Raw genomic sequence first — 22499 nt, forward strand, 5'->3', positions numbered from 1 at the left:
AAACGTTAGCCACTAATTATAAAGAATCTTTTTTACTACAAGTTTTAGTTCACGGTCCTTATAAAACACAGGGGCCAATAATGGTTCACAGAATGAGCTGGTACTTTGTGAACTTTGTAGGGATTTTTTTTTTTTATAAAGTCTGTGTGACACTGCAAAATTTTTCGTAAAAATCCTGTAACTCCACCTCTTAGAAGGGAAAATCTTCAGAGGGATAGACATGTTAGTCTGGTGTAGCAAAAATGATAAGAGGAGGATGGCACCTTTTAGACTAGCTTTCTTCAGATACATCTGATTAAGTGGACTCTGGTCCTCGAAAGTTCATGCCTCAGTAAACTGGTTAGCCTATAAGGTGCCACCTGCTTCTTGTCATGTTTACACCTCTTAGAGATACAGTTGTTTCATGGAAAATAGATCCTTAGAGCTATTTTTCCACATGTAAATTTGATAATGCAAAATTGTTAATGAGCTGATTTGCATGATTCCTCAATGCATTAGAGATTTTGCATAATTTTTGCAAAGTTTCATAAATGCAAAATTATGCACGAAAAAATAGCAAATAGCACGTGTAAAAATTTGCAAACGAAATTAAGTGCTGAATTTGCCATTTTTCTGTACATAACTGTGTTTGTGAGGCCAACTACAACTTAATACGTTGGCCTTATGGTGAGACGGAAAGTGGTTCACCAGGTTGCACAGGTTTCTCTGTGTTTTGAACACCCCACTAAGCTGCTAGCCCTCAGGTTATCATACAGTCAGGCCGATGCTATATCGTGTAGGGATGTGCAAAGCCCGAAGTTCGGGCTTCGTTTTTGGCCCGCCGTGGGAAATATCGTATTTCCCGCGGTTCAGGCCTTTGAAATTCGGGGAGTTAGTGCGCACTGACCCGAAAACACATTTTTCCTGAAATTTTGGGAAAAATCAGTTTGGGTTTCGGGGTCCCCGAACCAGGACGAATTAGGCAATTTCGTTGAAATTGCCTAATTCGTCCTAAACGAATGCACATCCCTAATATCGTGTGCTGAGCCTAGAGCACAGATTCACAAGCTCTTGGATGCGCGTTTTGGAAGCCCTAGGCTAACACCCGATGCAATAAGGGGATTAGAACGTCCAAAACATGCATAGCTAATAGAGCTTATCACAAATAAATGCATGTAGATGAGGCTACTAGCTGGTGGTAAGTCTTTACGTGCTCTGAGTCGTCTGAAGCTCCCGCACAAAGCCACAAAAAAGTCCAAAATACTGCTTTTCTGTGGTTCTTCCTATTTAATATGGTCCCAATACTAAGTAAAAGGAACCACAGGAAGCAGTATGAAAAAAAAATTCTTACTGACAGTCAGGTTAGGGAAACAGACGCCCATTAATTGAGCATCTGTTTTTCTAACCCATTGCTGTGAGCAGGTTATGAAAACGGACGCTCAGTAATTGAGTGTCCGTTTTCCTAACTGACGCACAGCCACATCTCCTGGGTGCCCGATGCCATGGACGCACAGTTTATCCCTAGTGTGTCCTTTTTAGTGTGACCCCTCATTTAAATAATTCTTCGAGCGCCCAGGAGAGGTGGCTGGGCTCGCATTAGGAGAGCGGGCGCTCATTCATGAGTGCCTGTTTTACGCAAGCCAATATTGCATTAGCCTGAATGCCAACAGTGGGCAAAAACAATGCAACTGGAGCCTGACAGCCAATTTTCTGTGCACTACAATGTTCAGAGATAAACAATGCAGGGACAGGCTGATCGCCACTCATACATTGAGCCCCACAGACTCATGTTTACATGGTGAAATTATCTGCACAAAGCTGTTTTAACGAACAGTCTTTCCTTATCAAAACAAAACTTTCACTTCTACTGGTGACGTACACTCTGGGTGGACTGGTTGGGAGCAGGCGCCTTCCTGTGGAAAATAGCATTGCAGATATCTTCTAAAGGCAAGTCGTCATCTTTCTGCACAGTGAAAAGTGGGCTGTCCCATCGATTTCGAGAGTCAGGGGCTTCAAAACGCTGCACTAGGGCATCAAATCTGCAGGATCAAGAGCCAAAGGGTAATTAAACTGACTGTTAAAGCATAATTATTGTATTGTTTTTTTTTAAATAATCAGCAAAGGGTTGACCTGATATATTCCAGCAAGCACGCAGAATCCCACATTAAAAAATTATTACATGCCTGGTTGTCTGCTATACAGTAGAAAAAGAGGCTTGCTGCACTTAGCACAAACAATTCAGGAGACATTTTTTTTTTTTAAAAAAAGCAGGTACATCTGGTCAAAAACTGCCAAGGCTCCCAAAGGTATGTAAGTAGCAAGCTGAATGAGGTGAGAATCTGGCAGTGGAAAAGGTAACAGAAGATATGAATGTTTCTCCTGCATCACTTTCCCTTCTTTCCTCCAATAAGCATATTTTGAATGTCTTAAACCTTTCAACCAAACCCCATGTAGAAAGGCTTAATTTATTTTTCATTTAGGATACTCAAAATATTCTTGTGAAGGGGATATAGCAGCAACATTTAAGAGCCCCATATTCAAAGGGGGCTTGTCCTGCTAAGTTCTGAGTTTTGAATTTCCCACCCTGCTGAATGGATATGTTGTAGCCAGGTAATGACTTCCCAGGATAACAAAAAAAGGCAGGGTGGGAGCATTCCGGGGGTGGGGATTTAAACCTGCTCATGGTGGACAGCAGATCTTAAGTTATCTGGTAAGATTACCCAGGCGGCTTGCTGCTCACCACCCTGCTCAACAGTGACCTCTTCTATGCACAGAGCAAAAGAACAATCACCTCCCCGAGCCCATCTAAGGTGGCAAGAAGGGTGGATAAGGCAACACCAAAAGCCAGACAGATACTTGCCTGCATAGGAATAGAAATGATCAGCAGGAAAAAAGGCAGCAATACTGTCCCTGTATGGGTCCCTGGTGAGACCTCATTTGGCATAATGTGTACGGTTTTGGAGACCATACCTTCAAAAGGATATAAACCGGATGTAGCTGGTCCAGAAGGTGGTTTCTAAAACGGTCCGTGGTAAAGCATATAGAGACGGCAAAGTGCTAAACGTGTATATCTTGGAGGAAAGGCAGGATAGCGGAGAAAAGAAAGAGACATTTAAATGCCTCCAAGGTATCGATGTACGGGGGGTGGGCCTTCCTTCAGTAGAAAAGAGGCTCCAGAACAAGGGATCATGGGATGAGGGCCGTGCCAATGGACCCTCCACTACCTGCTTCTTCTGTGGGAAGTGGCAAGGAAGACTCCATGAACATGTCCCGAGGAACACTGCGAAACTCCATCGCATATTTATTTTATTTATTTATTTATTTGTGCAATTTTTATATACCGTTGCCCAGAACAAAGAGTTCTATCTTAACGGTTTACATAATAAATTAACTTAAGACAGTTAAGAAAACAGAAATAAATACAATAAAACATCAATAAAATAAAATAGTTATTTAAAAAACTAAAATAGCATAAGTAAAGTTAGAAATAAAATACCATAAAAGCTGCTATAGATTCATAAAAACTCTTGGGCATATCCTTCTTGTATCCGCTCCAGGACCCACTGATCCGATGTGATTTCGATACACCTCGATAAAAGAGAGAGAGAGGCATCCCCCTATCTCCTGTTCCTGGGGGTAGGTCAGCAAACCTTCATTGGGAGGTTCGGGAGGTTCTACTACTCGAGTCTGCGCCTCTTCTGGGTTGTTGGGGATGAAAAGACTGAGACTACTGAAGGGTCAAGTCCTCTGAAAGGTCGCTCCTCTATAGGGTCGAAAACATCCTCTGGCACAACCTCTCATGTTAAGGTAGCACTGTGCCTCCTTTTTACTCTCTGGCAAATGAGGAACCAGATATTTACGCACTTTCTGGTCAGTTTCTCCAACTTGCTGCCAAACAAAAGCAAGCCATTAAAGGGCAATTTGGTGAGGTTAGCCTTGGAGTTCATATCGACCGACCAATTTCTCAGCCATAACTGATGCCTTGCTGCTATTATCGAAGCCACCCCTCTGGCTGACGTGCAGACCAAATCACAGCCCGCATCTGGTAAGAAGGCAGCAACTTGTTCCATAACTGCCCTGGAGTTTACCCCAGAGTCATCGCCCTCCTGGAAGAGAAACAAACAAGAGCGAGCCACCAAGGAAGAACAAGAAGCGATCCACAAAGTCATTGCGACTGCTTCAAATGCTTGCTTCAGGATAGTCTCAATATTTTTATCATGAGCATTCTTCAAGGCTGCTCCTCCTTCCACAGGAATACTTGTCCGCTTGAAAACTGCACACATGTGCATCTACCTTCGGAAAATGTAAGTGCTCTCTTACCACTGGATCCAGAAGGTACAGGCCTTCCAAAATTTGACCCCCTTTGAAATTAGCCTCTGGGGAGGGTGGAGTCAAGATGGCAGCCGTTTGAGAGCTGGGAGAAGGTTGCTCCGCTGAATGATTTCTTAGAATACCGTAAGTTTCTCTTGCTAAGATTTGAAATAAATGCCTCATACTAAGCGTAAGGCCTGGCTCAGAGAGAGACAGGCAATTTCTGAATCTTCTGATGCAAGGCAAGCTACAATACCAGCCTTTTTTGCCTCGACGCCGAAAGAGCTGGGAGCGAGTGCCGCGTTGGACAGGGACGTTGAGCGAATGTCTCAGTCATTGGCAGAGGAGATCTCGCTGAGCCCCGGCGGGCCAGAGACTCCATCCTCTCCCCAGCGAGAGGGAGAGAGATGGGAGATGGTGCCTGCGAGTTCCCCGGAGAGCCTCGTGGTGCCTGGAGGCCAGAAAGAGGACGAACTGAGAGGAATATCTCAGCTGGGAACATATTTACCTTCAAGATTGATAGATATGAACCCTGTAACCCCGACGCTGGAAATTGAACAGGACACTGTTACTGAAGCCGCATGAGGTGGTGAGTCTGTACAAGAATTAACTTCTTTTCTTGTTAAACCTGCGGTAATAACTATGGACTCAATTTGGGAAGCATTGGCTGCCACTGAAGTAGCGGTTATTAACCTATCTAAAATGTGTCTGGAGTCAAATAAACGTAGCACTGAGAATGAGAAAAGGACTGATGTTCAAGATAAGAAATTGCAAGAACTGGAAAAGAAATCTAAAATGATGGAAGGTTATCAGCAACACATTATACAACATGAGACAGTGCTAAATAAGAAGATAGAGAATATAGAAAATACACTGCGTAGCTCTAATATAAGAGTTCTTAATTTCCCGGTCATCACCCAAATTTCAGCGATTGAACTGTTTAAAAAGTATTTAAATGTAATCTTGAAAATACCAACAGAGGTTTTGCCCCTAATTTCAAAGGCCTACTATCTGCCACATAAAAAATGGGAAGACGACCAAGAGAATTTGGAACCTCAATCACAGCTAAATGTTACTGAGCTACTGGAGTTGTCACATGAAGATGTTATTTCATCAAGAGGAGTGTTATTTGTGACTTTTGCTTTCATTACGGAAAAAAATAATGTATTGAGATTATTCTTTTGTAATAGATCTGAAAAATATTATGGCCAAAAAGTTTGGCTATTTCCTGACATTACTCGGATAACACAAGAGAGAAGGAAGAAATTTATAGAAATGAGAATGGAAGCTCTGACAGTTTGTTCAAAATTCATTCTCCGCTACCCATGTAAATGTGTAGTTAAATATTTAGACTCAATATATGTTTTTTTCGAGCCGTCACAACTTTGTTTCTTTTTAGACTCACACCCAAATGTGACTTAGTCAGTACAGATGGCATTTATTAGGCTCGTTCACTCGGCCGCCTTATTTTATTTTTCCTTGTTAGCCTTAAAATTATTTGCTCCTAAGATTTTCTGTATCCACCCTCCACTTATTTCTTATTATAATTAGAATGGTTTAAAGATTTATAATTATTACTGTATTTGTTCCTATTTCCTAGGACTGAAATAATCTTAATGTAAACCATCTATTTTTTTTCCAATCACAATGGTTTGTGTAAAACTTAAAATGCAATAAAAATAAAATTAAAAAAAAGAAGAAAAAGAAAGAAATTAGCCTCTGAGGCACCCCACTCAAGATCAATCAATTCTTGAATGGCCTCCATCACGGGGAAAAAGCAAGCAGCTTTACGCAAAGAAACCAAAATGGGATTTCTCTGTGGCTCAGACACTGAATCTGCCCCAGGAACGTCAAGCATTTTCAAGGTCTGGGAAATCAGAGCTGGCAGTTCATCTCTATGAAAGAACTGTAACATAGCTCTATATGGGTCTAATCCGGGGGGGGGGGGGGGGGGGGGGGGGGGAATTCACCATCCTCAACAGAGGCAGGATCGGCGTCATCATCCATGCCATCCAGATCTCTAACCAGAGGTCCTGCTGCCGCTCTAGAAGTCCTCCAGCACTTACAGAAGGTCTAGGCAAGTTTCCTACATGCGCCTCCGCTCTAGGAGCATTGCACAGGGCCAAGGACTGCACCTGAAGAAAGAACTGCAACCCCTGGGAAAAATTCTACCCATGAAAAAGTAAAAGCAACCAGACTAGGAGGTACTGCTACCGACGCCTGCTGAGGAACCAGTTAGGGGAGTTCCAAAATCAGACGCCCCACCTGAGTCGACTTTACACAGACCCACATCCGGCTGGGAAGAATTAGGCCTAGTGAAATCTGAGGAAGACAATTCTCCCTGAGCCTCCAAACAACACTGGCACATATCAGCGGGCACTCCTGACTGAGACGCCCTAATATGACAAGCAGTGCAAAGAGAATGATGCTTAGGCTTCTTAGATACAGGGTCATTATGGCCAACAGTGTGCTCAATGGCGGCTGGAGGCGTGCATCTACTGTTTAACTTTTTTTTTGTTTTATACACACTCAACTAGGCACCCAAAAATTATAAATCCAACACTTAGGCGCACACACCCAAGCGCTTACCTAGGTGTCCGAAAAATAAGTGCACAAAAAACTTAAGCGCACAGTACCACTTGTATGCAAAGGTAAGTATGCGGCCACACGGCGTCGCTTAATGTGGACATGCAGACTACAAGACCCGACACTGCGTCCAAAAACAGGGTGCACAACCTGGACGCACAGCTAGATGCACATGCTGGACCAACAATTCTGTAGAGGGCAACCTTAGTGCACGAAATGCAGTTGCAGCCTACCACACTGCGCACAGCGAAAAGTCTCAGACCAGGGCCTAGCTTAAGGAGGCTGCTCGTGTCTCTCAACCTCCCACAGAGCGGGACAAACATCGAACTGGTGCACCAAGTTCACTGGTGCACTGAGACTGGGGGAGAAGGAACAACAACAAAAAAAACCAAACCCACAAAAACCCTTCTTCTAAGTCTCTGTATAATCTTTTTTTTTTTTTAATTTACCGGAGCTCAGCCTTACCTGGCTGAATACAGAGACAATCTCCGGCTGCGGGGGGAGAGGGCATATGCCATCTGCACCCACTACCTTTCAGCTGTTCAATCAGCTAAGTCCACGCTGGCTGAAAAATCAGCTAATGGACCAAGGCACTCGTCTGAGGAACCACGGAAATCACCTCACGGATTGTCAACTGTGGGAAGGACCATTTGATATTACCGCAGGAAAGCAGGGTGAATTTATTTCCTTAATTCTCCTTTTCTTTAAAATGAAGCAATACCCAGTGGTGAGATGCACATCCACCATCTGCTAGAGACAGAGAATACTGGCAGCCTGATGTCACTGAGGGGTGTATATACTGTGATGTCAGTTTGCTCCATCTCCATCTGCTGGTAGAGGTGCATAACCACTTGCTCTGGATTCATCTAAGAAATGTATGCTTTTTTAACCAATATGTGGCGTACAAAGAAGGAAGACAAAAAAAAAAAAAAGACTGTCCTGGGATGAGAAATCTTGTAGATGGATCTACACTATGGACGACAGCTACGATATATATCCTTAGCAGAAGAAAAAGAATAAGTGGACAGATTGCATGGGCTTTTTCTACATATTGAGTATTTCATTATATCATTATTATTTGGTGGGTACATCCAAACAAGAACACAATTAAGACTGTTGCATGATGTGGTTGACCCCTCAGTTGATGGAAGTATGCTCCTGTGGTGCTCAGGATTAGCAGTGGCAGTTTACTTCCATTGCTGCAATGAATGAAGCCTAGTGCCTCGTGTGCCGCCCATCCCTCCCAAGCTTGGGTTTACTTCTTAACTCATGTCTTAGTCCCTGCATCACACTTCTAAGAAAAGCTTGGGCCTAAAATACAGACATTTGGTGGGATCAACATAGTTTCTTTAAATTAATCCAATACTGAAAAAAATGAGATGGATGCTGTTACCTGTGGTCTTTGAGCACCTTTGAAAACACAGATTTTTTTTTCCTACCCTTAGGGCAGTTTAAAACATCAATTGCTGAGAAGGAAATAAAACTCCAAAGTCCTCTTCCTGCAGGCAATGGAGGGACCTTTGAAACAAGATGATATTTTCTGGCCCTAGAGAGGCCGCCTCAGCCCTTTAGATTTGCATATTAAAAGCAATCCAACTTATAAATTACTCCTCATCTCCTTCTGAAAGGTAAGTGTAAATACAACAAAAGTATGCCACTGAGCCTCCCAGGATTATTTTTACAGTACTTTGAAAGGCATTGTCCATTGATGCTCAAAGTCATACTATGGGGCACAAACATTCAAACTCTGTGCCAACTTTACTCTGCCAACTGCATTACAAGTAACTAAGGGACTTGTTTACTCAGTGTATTAAAATGCACTTTAACATACAATTTAAATGCACTCTCTCCCTCAGTGAACACACGATTTACTAAAAAGTGTTAAATTCTTAGTGAATTCTGTGTTTCCAGCAATGCACATTCTGGCAATATACAAGCAGAGAGCCATGAGTGTTCCCCCCTACCCACAAACACAAGAACCCCCACCAAGCTGATTAGCAAGCTCTGCTCCTCTCCATAAACCTTGCCTCCCCCCCCATGTCTCCAACCCACCCCACAGTTACTTACCTAAGGGCAGCGTCAGGTCTTCCCTCCCCCCACTCAATCTGCTACTCTAATGATGAAATTCAAGGGGTGAAGGGGAGTCTCACATTAGCTGGTGCCATTTTGGATTTTGATGCTGGTGGGGCAGGAGTAGACGTGAAGCTACACATGAATAAGGGGACGGGGTTACTAACACAGGTGCAGATGACTCTGCAGAGGTCAGTTGGGTCTAGATACCCCATTACTGACACCAGCCCAGGGGTTTGGGGGCCCAAGAGTATTGGGAGGTGCATTAGCCTACTGATACTCTTGGGGAAAGTTAACTATACCTCTTGAGGTGTAGTCAGCTCTTGAAAGGTTAGCATGAATCAAGATATTTCTCTCCATCTGTGTTAATCCATTTTAATATTAATGAGCTGCTCTGCATACACTTGCATGTGATACACCTCAATATTTTTGTGAGTTGCATCAACTTTTGCCATGTTATCAGTCAGGTGGAATTGCATGTTACCAATAATGTGTGTTAACACATTTTTAACATGGGTTGAGCACCAAATTTGGCGCTTAACACATATTTATACACCTTAGTAAATAGGCCCCTAAATCTATCAATTGAATTTGTTTAAATTTACTTAAATGCTTCTCAGGTCAGCACATCCAGATCCTTAGCACTTGCTCTTTTAAAATGCTGGACTGGCTAATTAGTGCTATGTATTTAGTGGCAAGGCTGAATACATCCGGAGATCTTAAAGTTAGCCGGTTGTGTATAACCAGCTAACTAGCAGAGCTGCATGGAGGCTCAATATGGACTTATCAGCTAAGGAAATTATGTAAATCTCTGGTGTATGCTCAAGCACTTGCCTGATTTTAGATGTTTATAAGAGGTGGACTAATAATTAAATCTAAGACTGTTTTAACTTAGACTGGAGAGCATGAGTAGCCTAGTGATTAGAGCAGAGGGCTATGAACCAGGGAAACCAGGGTTCAAGTCCCACTGCCACTCCTTGTGACCCTGGGCAAGTGACTTTATCCTTTGTTGCCTCAGGGACAAACTTTGACTGGGAGCCCTCTGGGGTCAGGGAAATACCTGAAGTGCTGAAAAATGGAATATAAATCAAATAAATAGCCGGCTAACTTTAGGGCAGTCCTTTAGCCTGACCAGAGTTGGCTGGATAAATCAGCCACTTAACTCAGAGTATCGAGTTAGCTGGTTAATTTATTTGACCAACTTGGTTCCTACCCGGTCCAGCCCAAAACCTAGCCGGTTAAGCCATTTAGGCTGCTAAGTGGCACCTGCTGGCAATGGCTGGATACTCAACGGCGCCACCTAGCTAAGCGGTGCTTAGTAGGCTAAGTGCCATTTGTAATACTGGGCTCTGAGTAACTAAACTCACCTCTCTAATACTCAGAGGTAGAAAGTTCAACATAATAGGACAAAAGAAGAAAAATATATTTTTTGTGGCATTATTTAACTTTAGTTTACTGGGAACTTTTAATAAAAAATAGTCTTCATTTTTAAGCATACACTTGTGGAAGTTCGGTTTTTCAAGCCTGATGAATATCAAGAGAAAAATTCCCATGCTCCTTACATTTCTGGCATGTACTGATTTTCAGGCTCTCTGCTGCTATTCCACATAAAACTGATTTCTGGAGCCGTCAGACAGTGAATCTACAGAACAAGAAATGAGAAGAAAAGACATGCTAAGCAACTTTCTTAATCTGCCTCTAATATATACCAAAATGATGCAGGGTCTACACTAGAGGCTGATGAGACTTTCAGGTTGATGCAATACCATGCACTGTGGCCAGCGTGCGGCTCAACATGCAACTGGACATGCGTCCATAACCCCTGATGCAAAACAGGGATTAGCGTCTCCAAAATGCACATCCAATTGAGCGTGTAGCTAACAGCGGTCATCACATGTAAAGTACATGAAGATGAGGCTATTAGTTAATCCCTTTGATGTAAAAAAAATTCCCATGTGGCAACGTGGCAAATTTTATGCCAGCCCAAGGCTGGAATAAAGGTTTGCCATGCTCAAGGGCTCATTGCAGAAACCCAAAATTCCTGCTTTCTGTGATCCCTCCTACTAGTATAGTCATGATACTAAGTAGGAGGGACCACAGAAAGCAGAATTAGTTAAAAAAAAAAAATTGCAAAAAAAAAAATTTCTGGATGCTATATATATATATATATATACACACACACATATATACTTACACATATATCTACCATTTAACACCAAGCTGTCTCTTTCTTTCCCTCTTCTTTTTAGAATTCTAATCAATACTTTGTGTTGCTCTCACACTGAAGTGTGATATATGAAAAATAACCATTGGAACAGGTACTTGTAGTTACAACTCAATTCCTTCTCCACAGATGGTTCTTTCACTATTTTGAATCCACATCCACCGGCTCAATAGACACACATATGTGTATTACTTACACAAGCCCATTTGGCTCTTGACAATTCCTAAGTATAAATGTTCACACATTTCGCATTGTTTTAAATTGTGCTAGCTTTTGCACATATTATCAACAAGTACACATTGTGATGTGATTTTGACAAATTGTTTTTGTTTTTGATTTTAATATTTTATGATTTTATGTTTCCTTATTTGATTTGACATTTTATTTGTATCTACACATATCTATGTCCATTTTAATTTATGTATGTGTGTGTCTTTTATTTATTATTTATCTTTATTTTATTGCTCTTGCAGTAGCCTCTGAGGCAGCTCCTGCGCGAGTGAAACTGGGCCAGAGTCAGGCATATTCCAATGAAGAATCCCTTGATACATTGATCACTACCGTTTGGTTCTGCTTTCCAGCAATATTATCGGCTTCCGCTTTGCTTTTTGGGTGACTCCCATTTGAGGTAATGATCCTCAAATCATAATATTTCAATCTCTGTCTCACCTACTGCCCACCAGATCTCTTAAGAGTTCATCACTGATTAAATTACTAGCTAATAATTCTCTTGATCCATTTTCAACATTTGTCCTAGAAGACTTTAACTTACATGTTGATGCATCACCCCAATTAGTAGTATGTATTGTCATTTTTAGATTCCATGGAAGCTCTGAGATGGGGCCAAGTAATACATGAAGCAACACAGAATGTTGGACATACATTGGACTTATTCATAACAAAAATGTTGCTTCTCTGACCAATATCAATTCAACTGCAATACCCTGGTCTGACCATAAATTAATCACCACCACTGTTAAGTTACATACTTCAAATACATACATACATACATACATCAAATACAACCAGTGGTTATCTGAAGCTGCACGTATCATACTGTAAGATGATCATAACCGATGACTTTAAATCCAAACCTCCAGTGTTTTGAAGAGTCTATGACAACACCTCTACAGCCAGTGCAAAATGGGATGAAATAGTCTTAAAAATTGTTAATTAAATTAGTCCTGTTCAAAATAAAACTATTAAACATAAAAGATGACATTAGATGACATAAGAAAATCTAAGCATCTTCTACGCACTTTAGAACATAAATGGAGAAAAATACCTACATCTCAAAATCTGGAGTTATTTAGAGTATGTCTAGGAAAATACAGAGCTATTATTAACCAAGCCAAAGGAAAATACTCCAGAAAAATCCAGGATATCAGATTTAACCCAAAGCATCTGTATTCCATAGTAAAACATCTTACAAAACCTCTCATCCAAAATTTGAACAAAGAATAACTGCCTATCACCATCAAAATGCAATGAATTTGCTGATTCTTTAATGACAAAATTGAAAAAACTGACAAAAACATTTCCCACATTCAAGAGACACAACTTAAGTACCAGACCACACCCAACATAATTTGTGATTAGTTACATAACATAGAAACATAGAAATGACGGCAGAAGAAGACCAACCGGTCCATCCAGTCTGCCCAGCAAGCTTCACACATTTGTTCTCATACTTAACTGTTTCTCTTGGCTCTTAGTAACCTTATGTTCTAATTCCCTTTTCACCCCCACCATTAATGTAGAGAGCAGTGCTGGAGCTGCTTCCAAGTGAAATATTAAGTTTGATTAGTTGGGTAAGCGGCAGCATAGCTCTCTGCCATGAAGCAGAGGGCAATGCTGGAAATGTGTGAAGTATCAGTTTTTCTTTTCCCCTGTCATTGAAGCAAGGAGTCATGCCGGACATGCACCGAAAGTGAAGAATGCCTTGAAAGTCACATTAACTATCATCAAATATTGAAAAGCCTAATAATTGGTAATACCTATAAGCCCATGAACCCATCCCTGTTTTTTTTTCTTTTTTTCTTTTCTTTTTTTAATTGGGAGATGGATGCCCTTCATCCTTCTACTCTGTGAAGGTGGACACCTACCACCGGCCACTGGCATCCCGCTCCGTTAATGCCTCTGTGGCTACTGCCGCTCCATGCAGTGTTTTACTACCTGCTCTTTATATGCGTCCTCTAGAACTGATGGATCCCTACTTTGGAGACAGCGATCCAGCAAATCATTGCAAAAATGAATGCAGCTATCTGTCCTCTAGATCCTATTCCAACGACTGCTTGGAAAACAAAGATGGTTCTCAACTATCTTCCCTAAAAAGAGTTTCTATCAGGCTCATAGTAAAGAACCAAGATTGTGACCCGAATGCATTAGGAAGTTTTGTAACTGCCTTTTTTAGTCAAAATTATGGAGAAGGTAGTATTGCAACAACTGATGGATTATCTGGAGGAAAATAGCCTGCTCTCCCAGAATAAATTTGGCTTTAGAAAGAATTACAGTAAGAAACATTACTATTGTCTATTTTTTATATTATCTGGCAAGGTTTCGAAGGCAGACAGAGATATATCCTTGTATTACTGTACATTTGGCAGCTTTCAATACAATCAATCACAACATCTTATTAACACAATTAAGAGAGCTAGACATTGATGGGCAAGCACTCAAGTGGATACATTATTTTCTGGAGAATAGATCATTCCAAGTTAAAATTGGTAATGGCAGATCATCCTGGCGACCCATTAAAAACTGGGGTACCCTAATGGTCTGCACTCTCAGCAACCCTTTTCAATATATACCTCATCTCTCTTTGCAAACTTCTAGTCAGTCTTGGTCTCAATTTCCACATACAGATGACATGCAATTTCTTATCCCAATCATAGTAACATAGTAATGGTGGCAGAAAAGGACCAAGTGGTCCATCCAATCTGCCCAGCATGCTTCTTATGGTAGTATCTGCTGCTCCATGCAATTATTCGATGAGCCTTCCTGAAAATTCAGGCAGTGCTGATGTGTTTTGCTTATGGACTTGGCCTTAGAAGCAATCTGGTACTTTTTCCCTTATATCTGCATATCAGGGCCCCTGACCTAAAAATCAGGGCCCCTGTTGGTGGCTGTCTGAATCCAATTACTCTTTCACTTCCCCATCACCGTCAAAGTGGAGAGTGATGTAGTTGCATCAAAAGCATCAAGGCTTATTGGTTAATCACTCAATCTATATCACATACCTTGAACCTCTTAACTATCTACATTACAGTAATTGAAAAATGGCTTTTTCATAATAGACTTACATTAAACATAGAAAAACAGAATTGATTCATCTTACAAAAAAAACTGACCCTTGAAAAAATTCTTCTCTTAAAAATTGGCTCATAGTATTTCTACATCAGACTCTATACGGGATCTTGGGGTAATTCTAGACAGTAAATTTACAATGACAGGACACATTGGCACAATTATTAAATTTGGATATTACAAACTCCGTAAAATCGCTTCTTGAACATAACTTTCACTCAATTCTACAAAAGCTAATATTTGCAAACATCAATTATTATAATTCCCTATTTTTGGGCCTTCCAGCAAGTATGCCGATCCCTTTAAATGCTCCAAAACTCAGCCATGAAGTTACTTTCAAGTGTAAATAAATTCGAACACATCACACCAATTCTGTCTTCCTTACACTAGCTCCCAGTACAATACAAAGTACTTACAATAATTCATAAAATCATAAACAATGAAGACAGTGTATGGTTGGGAGCCCCATTATGCTTTTACATTCCCCAGAAATGTTAAGATCTGCAAATAAGAGACTGCTTGATGTACCCTTTTATTTGTTGCGCCCATCTCATAGAAGTTCAAGAAAGGGCAATTTCAATAGCTGGGCTGAAGCTATGGAACACTATGCCAGAATCCCTAAGAACACTGACTGAGTTTAAGCTTTTCAAGAAGGCCTTAAAAACCTACAGCTTCTGGTATGAGAATTGAAGAGACTCAATATATGCAATGTGATGTACTACATGTAATGTAGAATATATATAAATATTTTATGTGTTTTTAGCCTGTGAACTGCACTGATCTTAACCTTGGAAGGGTGGTATACAAATCCTTGTAATAAATAAATAAATAAATAAATACATCCTAAAAATGAAAAGCTCTGCTTCGCTATGCCAGTCCCCTGAGCTCTCAGTCCTAAGCATGAACAGTTTTGTAGCCCTATTTCAGTCTCCCATGACAGTCAGTCCTAAAGTGTAATCTTCAATCTTCAACAGCCTGAAATAAGTGCTAAAGAAAAATAGGAAAACTGAAGACTACTCTTTATTATTATAACATAAGAATAATCATTCACATGGACTATTGTTACACCATTAAGGACACACTTATAAGAAGAACAAGATGCCAGATCTGGATGCTGCTTTTAAATACAAAGAGCAGCGTGGAGAGCAGACAAATTGTCTGGGATATTCAGCAGAGTGCTGCCGATTAGGTATTTCATTGAATATAGTTATATAAAGTCCTCGTTAGCTAGATAAGCTTATCTGGCTAACTTTAAGACTGCTCTCAGGCATGACCAAACTTGGCTGGATAGGTTATAAAGAGTTGGCTGGATAACTTGTCTGGCTAATTTAATTCTGTCCTGGACCACCTCCAAGGTAGAGTTAAGTTTATCTGGCTAACTTGGAGGCGGTCACAGTGTGGGAATTTTAAAAGTCTTCAGCTTGTTCGGCTAATTCCAGGACTTAGATAGTCAAACTGCAGGCTTTTAGAATTCCCATGCTCTGACCACTGGAAAAGCCATTTGAATATTGACCACAAAATATATCATACCCATGGGCATTTTACATTTTTTTAAAATTACAACACTTCTAAATATATAAAACAAGGTAACTTATGTTGCTCAGGTACATATAGTGTCTTACCAGGCAGTAAGGAGTCTGTGTGTGTTTTATTAAGCAGAACAACTCGTATCTATAACCTGAAAGAAAAACCACACAAAATGTCAAACGCTCTCCAGCAAGGAGCCTGCTTACATATCTAAATATTGAAGTTTCTATCTTTTCATTAGACCTGTGATTTTCTTCTCATTAACCCTCCAGTCACTGGCAAACCTGTCAGGAATACCTCATCAGCCCACTGCATTGTTCCTGAAGACAGACCAATGCAAGATGCTTTTAAATAGGATTTCTTTGTTCTCTGAATGCTATATCAACTGTTATATTTCAAAGAGGCACTTCATGCTAAAAGTGAAATTTTCCCATTTCTGACTTTAGGTTACAGGTAGGTTTAGTTTAGTTTATTAAATTTGTTATACTGTTTTACAACAATTCAAAACAGTTTACAATAAAAAAGAAAATGTAACAAATCAATCAATACAAATAAACACACAAAATATAGAATAAAAACAGATAAATATACAAATGAAAGAAAATAAAAATTAAAAATTTTAAAAGTCACAAGAGCACAGGTTCAGAGTTCATCTTATTTCAACAAATTTTGAATAAAAGCCTGTTTTAAAAAAATCATGTGTTAACTGCTTTATGGAACCTAAGACAAGTTTAGAAATTCATAAGGAACTAAACTAGTATTTCACAGAAGCGGACCATGATAGCAAAAAGCTACGTGCCACATACACTCCAGCCTCATCTTGGTAGGATCTGGCAACTCTAAAATATCTTGCTGTAGACATATCAAGGCCCAGGAAGGATCTTAAGGAATAAGATCAATTAGGTATTGAGGAAAACTTCTATGTAAGGCTTTAATAAACAATTATATGAACTTAAAACGTATCCTATATGTAGGAATCTTTATTTTCAGTTTTTATTTTATCTAGGAATTTCAGTTTTTTACAACATGAACAAATGAAGAAATCTCTACCTGTTAATTTTCTTTCCATGAATCCTGCTACACTCTCTTATTTATTTTTATATAAGCATGATCTTTCAAGAGAAAATCCGAAAGACAAGAAATAAACATGGATCCTCCACAGAGATGAAGTCTGCATCAAAAGTGCTCAATCATCTTGGAGATGCATAGAACAGTTGATCTGTAGCTTCATCAGAATCATATACCATGGCCTCCTTGGCCAATCCAGAGCCACTTGGATCACGGGTCTATTGTCTGCCTCTGTTCTGTGTAGAATCCTCCCTATTAACATCTAAGGCAGGAATATGTATAGTAACTCCCTTCTTTCCCAGGCTAAACTAGAGCATCTATCCTCTCAGCAACTCACTCTCTGAAATGAGTTGCCATCAGATCCAAGTGAGGCATGCCCTACAGAAGAATTATGTGCAGGGTTGAGATTGCCTAGATCCAGTTCAAGATTTGACCTGCAATATGAACCACTGTCAAGTGCTGCAGATCCTCCTCCACCCTAAGAAAAGAGTGATTTGTCTCCTCTGACATCCCAAGGTTTCTGGGTACCTCCTTGTCAATTCACATGTACCACCACCGTGACACTGCTGGAGAGCACTCTGACCACTCTTTCCCTAAATAAGACTGCTGATAGATCACATGGCCTCTGCCTGAGACCAAGGCCCTACGGTCATGAACCAGATAATATGCTCATGAATCCAAAAGACTTGTATTCCTCTTGATTAGTCTCTACAAGGGAATCCCAGATTCACATCCCTCAATAAGATTTAAGGGACTGTACACCAAAGAGGGCTGTTCTATACATACATGGGCAAAAGAAGGCAATACTAAATCTTGAGAAAGAAGCATTCCTTGAGCCAGAAAAGAAATGAGTGGTCTCAAGAGAAACCTAGCCCATGGAATTAGATATTAAGTGATCACCATAGATTCCAGAAGCTGAAGATATCTGACAACCCTGAGGGTTTCAGTCAAAGTGAACCTCTGCATCTGTTGCACAAAACTTGGTCACTTTCTTCAATGTCAGGTACACTTGTGACCCACCTGTGTCAAAGCGAATCCCAAATATTTCAAAGACTGAGCAGAAAGAAGTTTGCTCTTTGCACAATTGATCACCTAGCTCATGCTTTTGAAAAAAAAACCAAAACAAAACATGAAGCATTCAGTCAGATGTCTGAAGACCTCCTTGGTAAGACTTGGCTCTGATTAGGCAATCATCTAGATAAGGATAAACCAAGATTCCTTCTTTCTTAAAGAACGTCGCCACTACCACCACCACCACCACCATCACTTCGAGAAAAGTACATGGGGTTGCGACCGGATCAAAAGGTAGCGATTTGAACAGAAAAAGCTCCTGAAGGACATCAAGCTGAAGATACTTCTGATCCCCCACCCTGATGGGAATTGGAAAGGCCCAAAGATGATAGAAAACTTGCCTTCCCACACTGCCACTGGGAATAAAATGTTCCATTCAAAAATGAGAAACATGGAGGCAGTGGCCAACTTCATTTCAAATTTTCTCTTAGCCAGCCTTATCAGTGTTTTACCCTTAACTTGACAATGTTTATGCTTTTTCCTATTTTCTTCAGTTTTTTGAAGGATTTCTTTTGGCTAAAATAGCCTCTTTCACCTCACCTTTTAACCATGCTGATAATCATTTTCTTTCCTTCCACCTTTCTTAATGCGTGGAATACATCTGGACTGCGCTTCTAAGATTGTATTTTTAAGCAATGTCCACGACTGTTGTACACTTTTAACCTTTGCAGCTGCACCTTTCAGTTTTTTCCTATTTTTCTCATTTTATCAAAGTTTCCCTTTTGAAAATTTAGTATTAGAGCTATATTTATTTATTTATTTATTTATTTAAGGTTTTTATATACCGGCAATCATGAGGACATATCTTGCTGGTTTACATGAAACGGGGTGCATTAAATACATCAAACTAAAACTGTGGTGATCGAAGGAAACAGTTACAATTAACAAGGGTCACAGAACTTGGAGAAGGAAGAGATAGGAAAGAATAACTGGTTAGACAAAATACAAATTAAATTAATTAAATACTATGTACAAATGGTATTGTTAATGGTTGAATGTTTTGGGGAGTCCTTGGATTGTGTCATTAGATTGTGTCTGGGAAAGCTTGCTTGAATAACCAAGTCTTAAGTCCTTTCCTAAAAGTTAGGAGGCATGGTTCTAGTCTGAGATCTGTAGGAATGGAATTCCATAGAGAAGGGCCAGCTGTGGAGGTGGCCCGATCTCTGAGGGTAATGTGTCTGGTCGTTTTCGTGGGAGGAACTTGGAGGGCGCCTCTGTAAACTTCTCTGGTAGGTCTTGTCGAATTGTATGCTTGGAGGGGGATTTGAAGATCGAGGGAGATGCGTTGATGTATAGTTTTGAAGATGACACACATGGCTTTATACATGATACGGAAGTATACGGGTAGCCAATGTAGCTCTTTCAGGATGGGAGTTATGTGGTCTCTCTTTTTTGCGCCTGTTAGTAGTCGGGCTGCTGAATTTTGAATCATCTGTAATGGTTTGGAATAGGATGAGGGCAGACCTAGCAATAGGGAATTGCAATAGTCTAATTTTGAGAAGATGACTGCTTGGATGATCGTTCTGAAGTCTTGAGCATGGAAGAGAGGTCTTATCCTTTTCAGGACATGGAGTTTATAGAAACAGTCTTTGGTTGTTTTGTTGATATGTGCTTTGAAGTTTAGCCGGTTGTCTATTATCACTCCTAAGTCTCTAACTTGTGAGGTAGGTAGGTTGGTAGGAAGAGAAAAGAGTTAGAGCTATTGTTCTCAGGAGAGATGAGTAGGATTTCTGTCTTGGAGGAGTTTAAGATGAGGTGAAGGCTGTTGAGTAGTTGTTTGATTTTCAGGTGGCATGATTCCCAGAAGTCAAGAGTTTTAGAGTATGTGTCTTTGATGGGGATGATGATTTGAATATCATCTGCGTATAGGAAATACTTTAGATTGAGGTCGGTGAGAAGTTGGCAGAGAGGAAGAAGGTAAATATTGAAAAGAGTCGGAGATAATGAAGAACCTTGCGGGACTCCTATGACGGCGTCAAATCTTGAAGATTCCTTGTTTTGGAGTCTAACTTTGTAGCCTCTGTTGTTGAGGAAGGTTTTGAACCAGGATAGGACAGTGCCGCTGATTCCTATGGACGACAGCTGGTTTAGGAGGATGGCGTGGTTGACCGTGTCAAACGCTGCGGATAGGTCTAATAAGATCAATAGGAAAGAGTTTCCTTTGTCGAGGCCCAATAAGATAAGGTCTGTCAACGAGGTGAGGAGGGATTCTGTGCCTCGATTTTTTCGGAAGCCGTGTTGTGGGGTGAAGAGAAGATTGTTGTCTTCGATGAAATCTGAAAGTTGAGAGTTCACTAGTTTTTCCATGATCTTGGCAATGAATGGGAGGTTAGCGATGGGGCGGAAGTTGTTGGGGTCCTTCGGGTCAAGGTTAGGTTTCTTTAGGAGCGGTGAGATTGAGGCCATTTTGAGATCATCTGGGAAGGTTCCTTGGGCTAGGGAGCAATTGATGATATTTGTCAATGATGTGGCTATTGTGTCTGGAATAGATAGAAGTAGTTTGGAGGGGATGTGGTCTGCAGGATGAGACGAGGGTTTCATTCTTTTCAGGATGGCTTGTATCTCAATGGAAGAGACGGGTTCAAAGGTGTTTAAGCTGACGTTTTTGTAGGCAGGTTGTTGATATGTCTGGAGGGCGGCGGTGTCGGGAGGCAGTTGTGTTAGGAGATTGGTGATTTTATTTTGGAAAAACTGAGCAAGTTCTTCAGCTTTGGATTGAGCCATGTTGCCGGGGATTTCTCGCGGTAAGGCTTGGGTGAGGCTGGAGACATAAGTGAAGAGGGCTTTGGCGTCAAAGACCAGGTTGTGAATCTTAGATGCATAATAGTCTTTTTTTGACTTTGAGGTGAGGGATTTGTACTGGTATAGAATAGATTTGTATGAGGAGATAGTGGAGTCGCAAGGGGTTTTACGCCAGATTGCTTCTTTTTTTCTTAAACTTTGTTTTAGTTTTCTGAGTTCAATGGTAAACCAAGGTTGTCTGCTGACAGCATTGGTGTGAGATTTTTTTGTTGTTGAAGGACAGAGCTTATTAGCTATATTTTCTGTTATGCTGTTCCAGGAGCGAATGGCAGTGTTCGGGTCGGTGAAGTCTAATAATGGGAGCTGTGAGACCAACTGGGTGTTAAGGTCTTCTAGGGAGCATCGCCTCTTGTAGTGGAATGAAGGTGAGGGGATGTTAGGAGTGTTGGATTCTTTCAGCGCGAAGGAGGTAGAGATGAGAGTGTGGTCTGACCATGGAACCTTTTTGTTCTTCAGATTGGATGTAGTCGTAATGCCTTTATTGACGAAAATCAAGTCCAGAGTGTGACCCGCTTTGTGTGTGGGTTCGTTGACTAGTTGTTGGAATCCCATAGCAGACAGGGCTGAGAGGAGGGTTACGCAGCTGTTAGATGGAGAAGGAATGTCTATGTGCAGATTGAAATCACCTAAGATGATTGCTGGAGTATCCAAGTTGATGAGCATGGTGGTGATTTCAAGAATGGGGGAGACATCGGATTCTAGGAGCCCTGGGGGGGCGTAGACAAGAAGGATTTGAAGATTTTGTGAGGTAAAGAAGCCGACTTCCAGTTTTGAGTTAGAGCTGTACGGATGTTGGGAGAAGTTAAGGCTTTTTTTGGTGGCCAGAAGGATTCCACCTCCTCTTTTTCAGTCTCGGGAGTGAGAAGACATCATAGGTCTGTGTAGGTAATTGGTTTATTAAAGCCGTATCTGAGGGCTTAAGCCATGTTTCGGTTACTGCGCAAATATCTGGTTTGGCGTCGGTGAGGTAATCATTGAAAATTAGGGATTTTTTTGTTAGGGATTGTGCATTGAAAAGAGAGAGTGAGAAGAGGGAGAGGCCTAAAAGCTGGGTGATAGGTGTAATCAAGATGGGGGTGAGGGTTTTTAAGTTATTGTGAAGGGCTCGTCTGGTAGATATTCTCTTAGATGGGAGGCGGTGTTGTAAAATTGGTATTGGAAGAACTAGAGACATTGTGGGTTGTTGGATAGCTGGCGCAGTGGGTGGGCGGATGGTAGAAGGGAGGAAAGCCTGGAATTAGGAGATAAATAATTAGTTGGTTAGGGCTCTGGATGAGTACAGGTTGGTTGGTTGCTTGGCGCAGGACGCTTTGGACGCTTGATTGTTGAGTGGGCGCAGGACGCTTGTCTGTTGAGTGGGCGCTTGTTTGTTGAGTGGGCGCAGGACGCTTGTCTGAGTGGGCGCTTGTTTGTTGAGTGGGCGCAGGAAGCTTGTCTGTTGAGTGGGCGCTTGTTTGTTGAGTGGGCGCAGGAAGCTTGTCTGTTGAGTGGGCGCAGAATGCTTTGGACACTTGTCTGTTGAGTGGGCGCAGGACGCTTGTCTTGAGTGGGCGCT

The 22499-nt window shown here is 41.1% G+C and overlaps 1 protein-coding gene across 1 annotated transcript in view; it reads right to left on the minus strand.

The window, feature by feature from the left end:
• KTI12 (KTI12 chromatin associated homolog) overlaps window positions 1–22499 on the minus strand; it is a 57053-nt gene that overhangs the window by 3026 nt on the left and 31528 nt on the right. The window contains exons 4-6 of the mRNA XM_029575956.1: window positions 16099–16154; window positions 10509–10588; window positions 1859–2018 (exon numbers count right to left, since the gene is read on the minus strand). Coding sequence (XP_029431816.1) covers window positions 1859–2018; window positions 10509–10588; window positions 16099–16154 — 296 coding nt within the window. The remainder of the gene's footprint in view (window positions 1–1858; window positions 2019–10508; window positions 10589–16098; window positions 16155–22499) is intronic.

The sequence above is a fragment of the Rhinatrema bivittatum genome, chromosome 13 (genome assembly GCF_901001135.1).
Source record: "Rhinatrema bivittatum chromosome 13, aRhiBiv1.1, whole genome shotgun sequence".
In the NCBI taxonomy this organism is placed as follows: Eukaryota; Metazoa; Chordata; class Amphibia; order Gymnophiona; family Rhinatrematidae; genus Rhinatrema; species Rhinatrema bivittatum.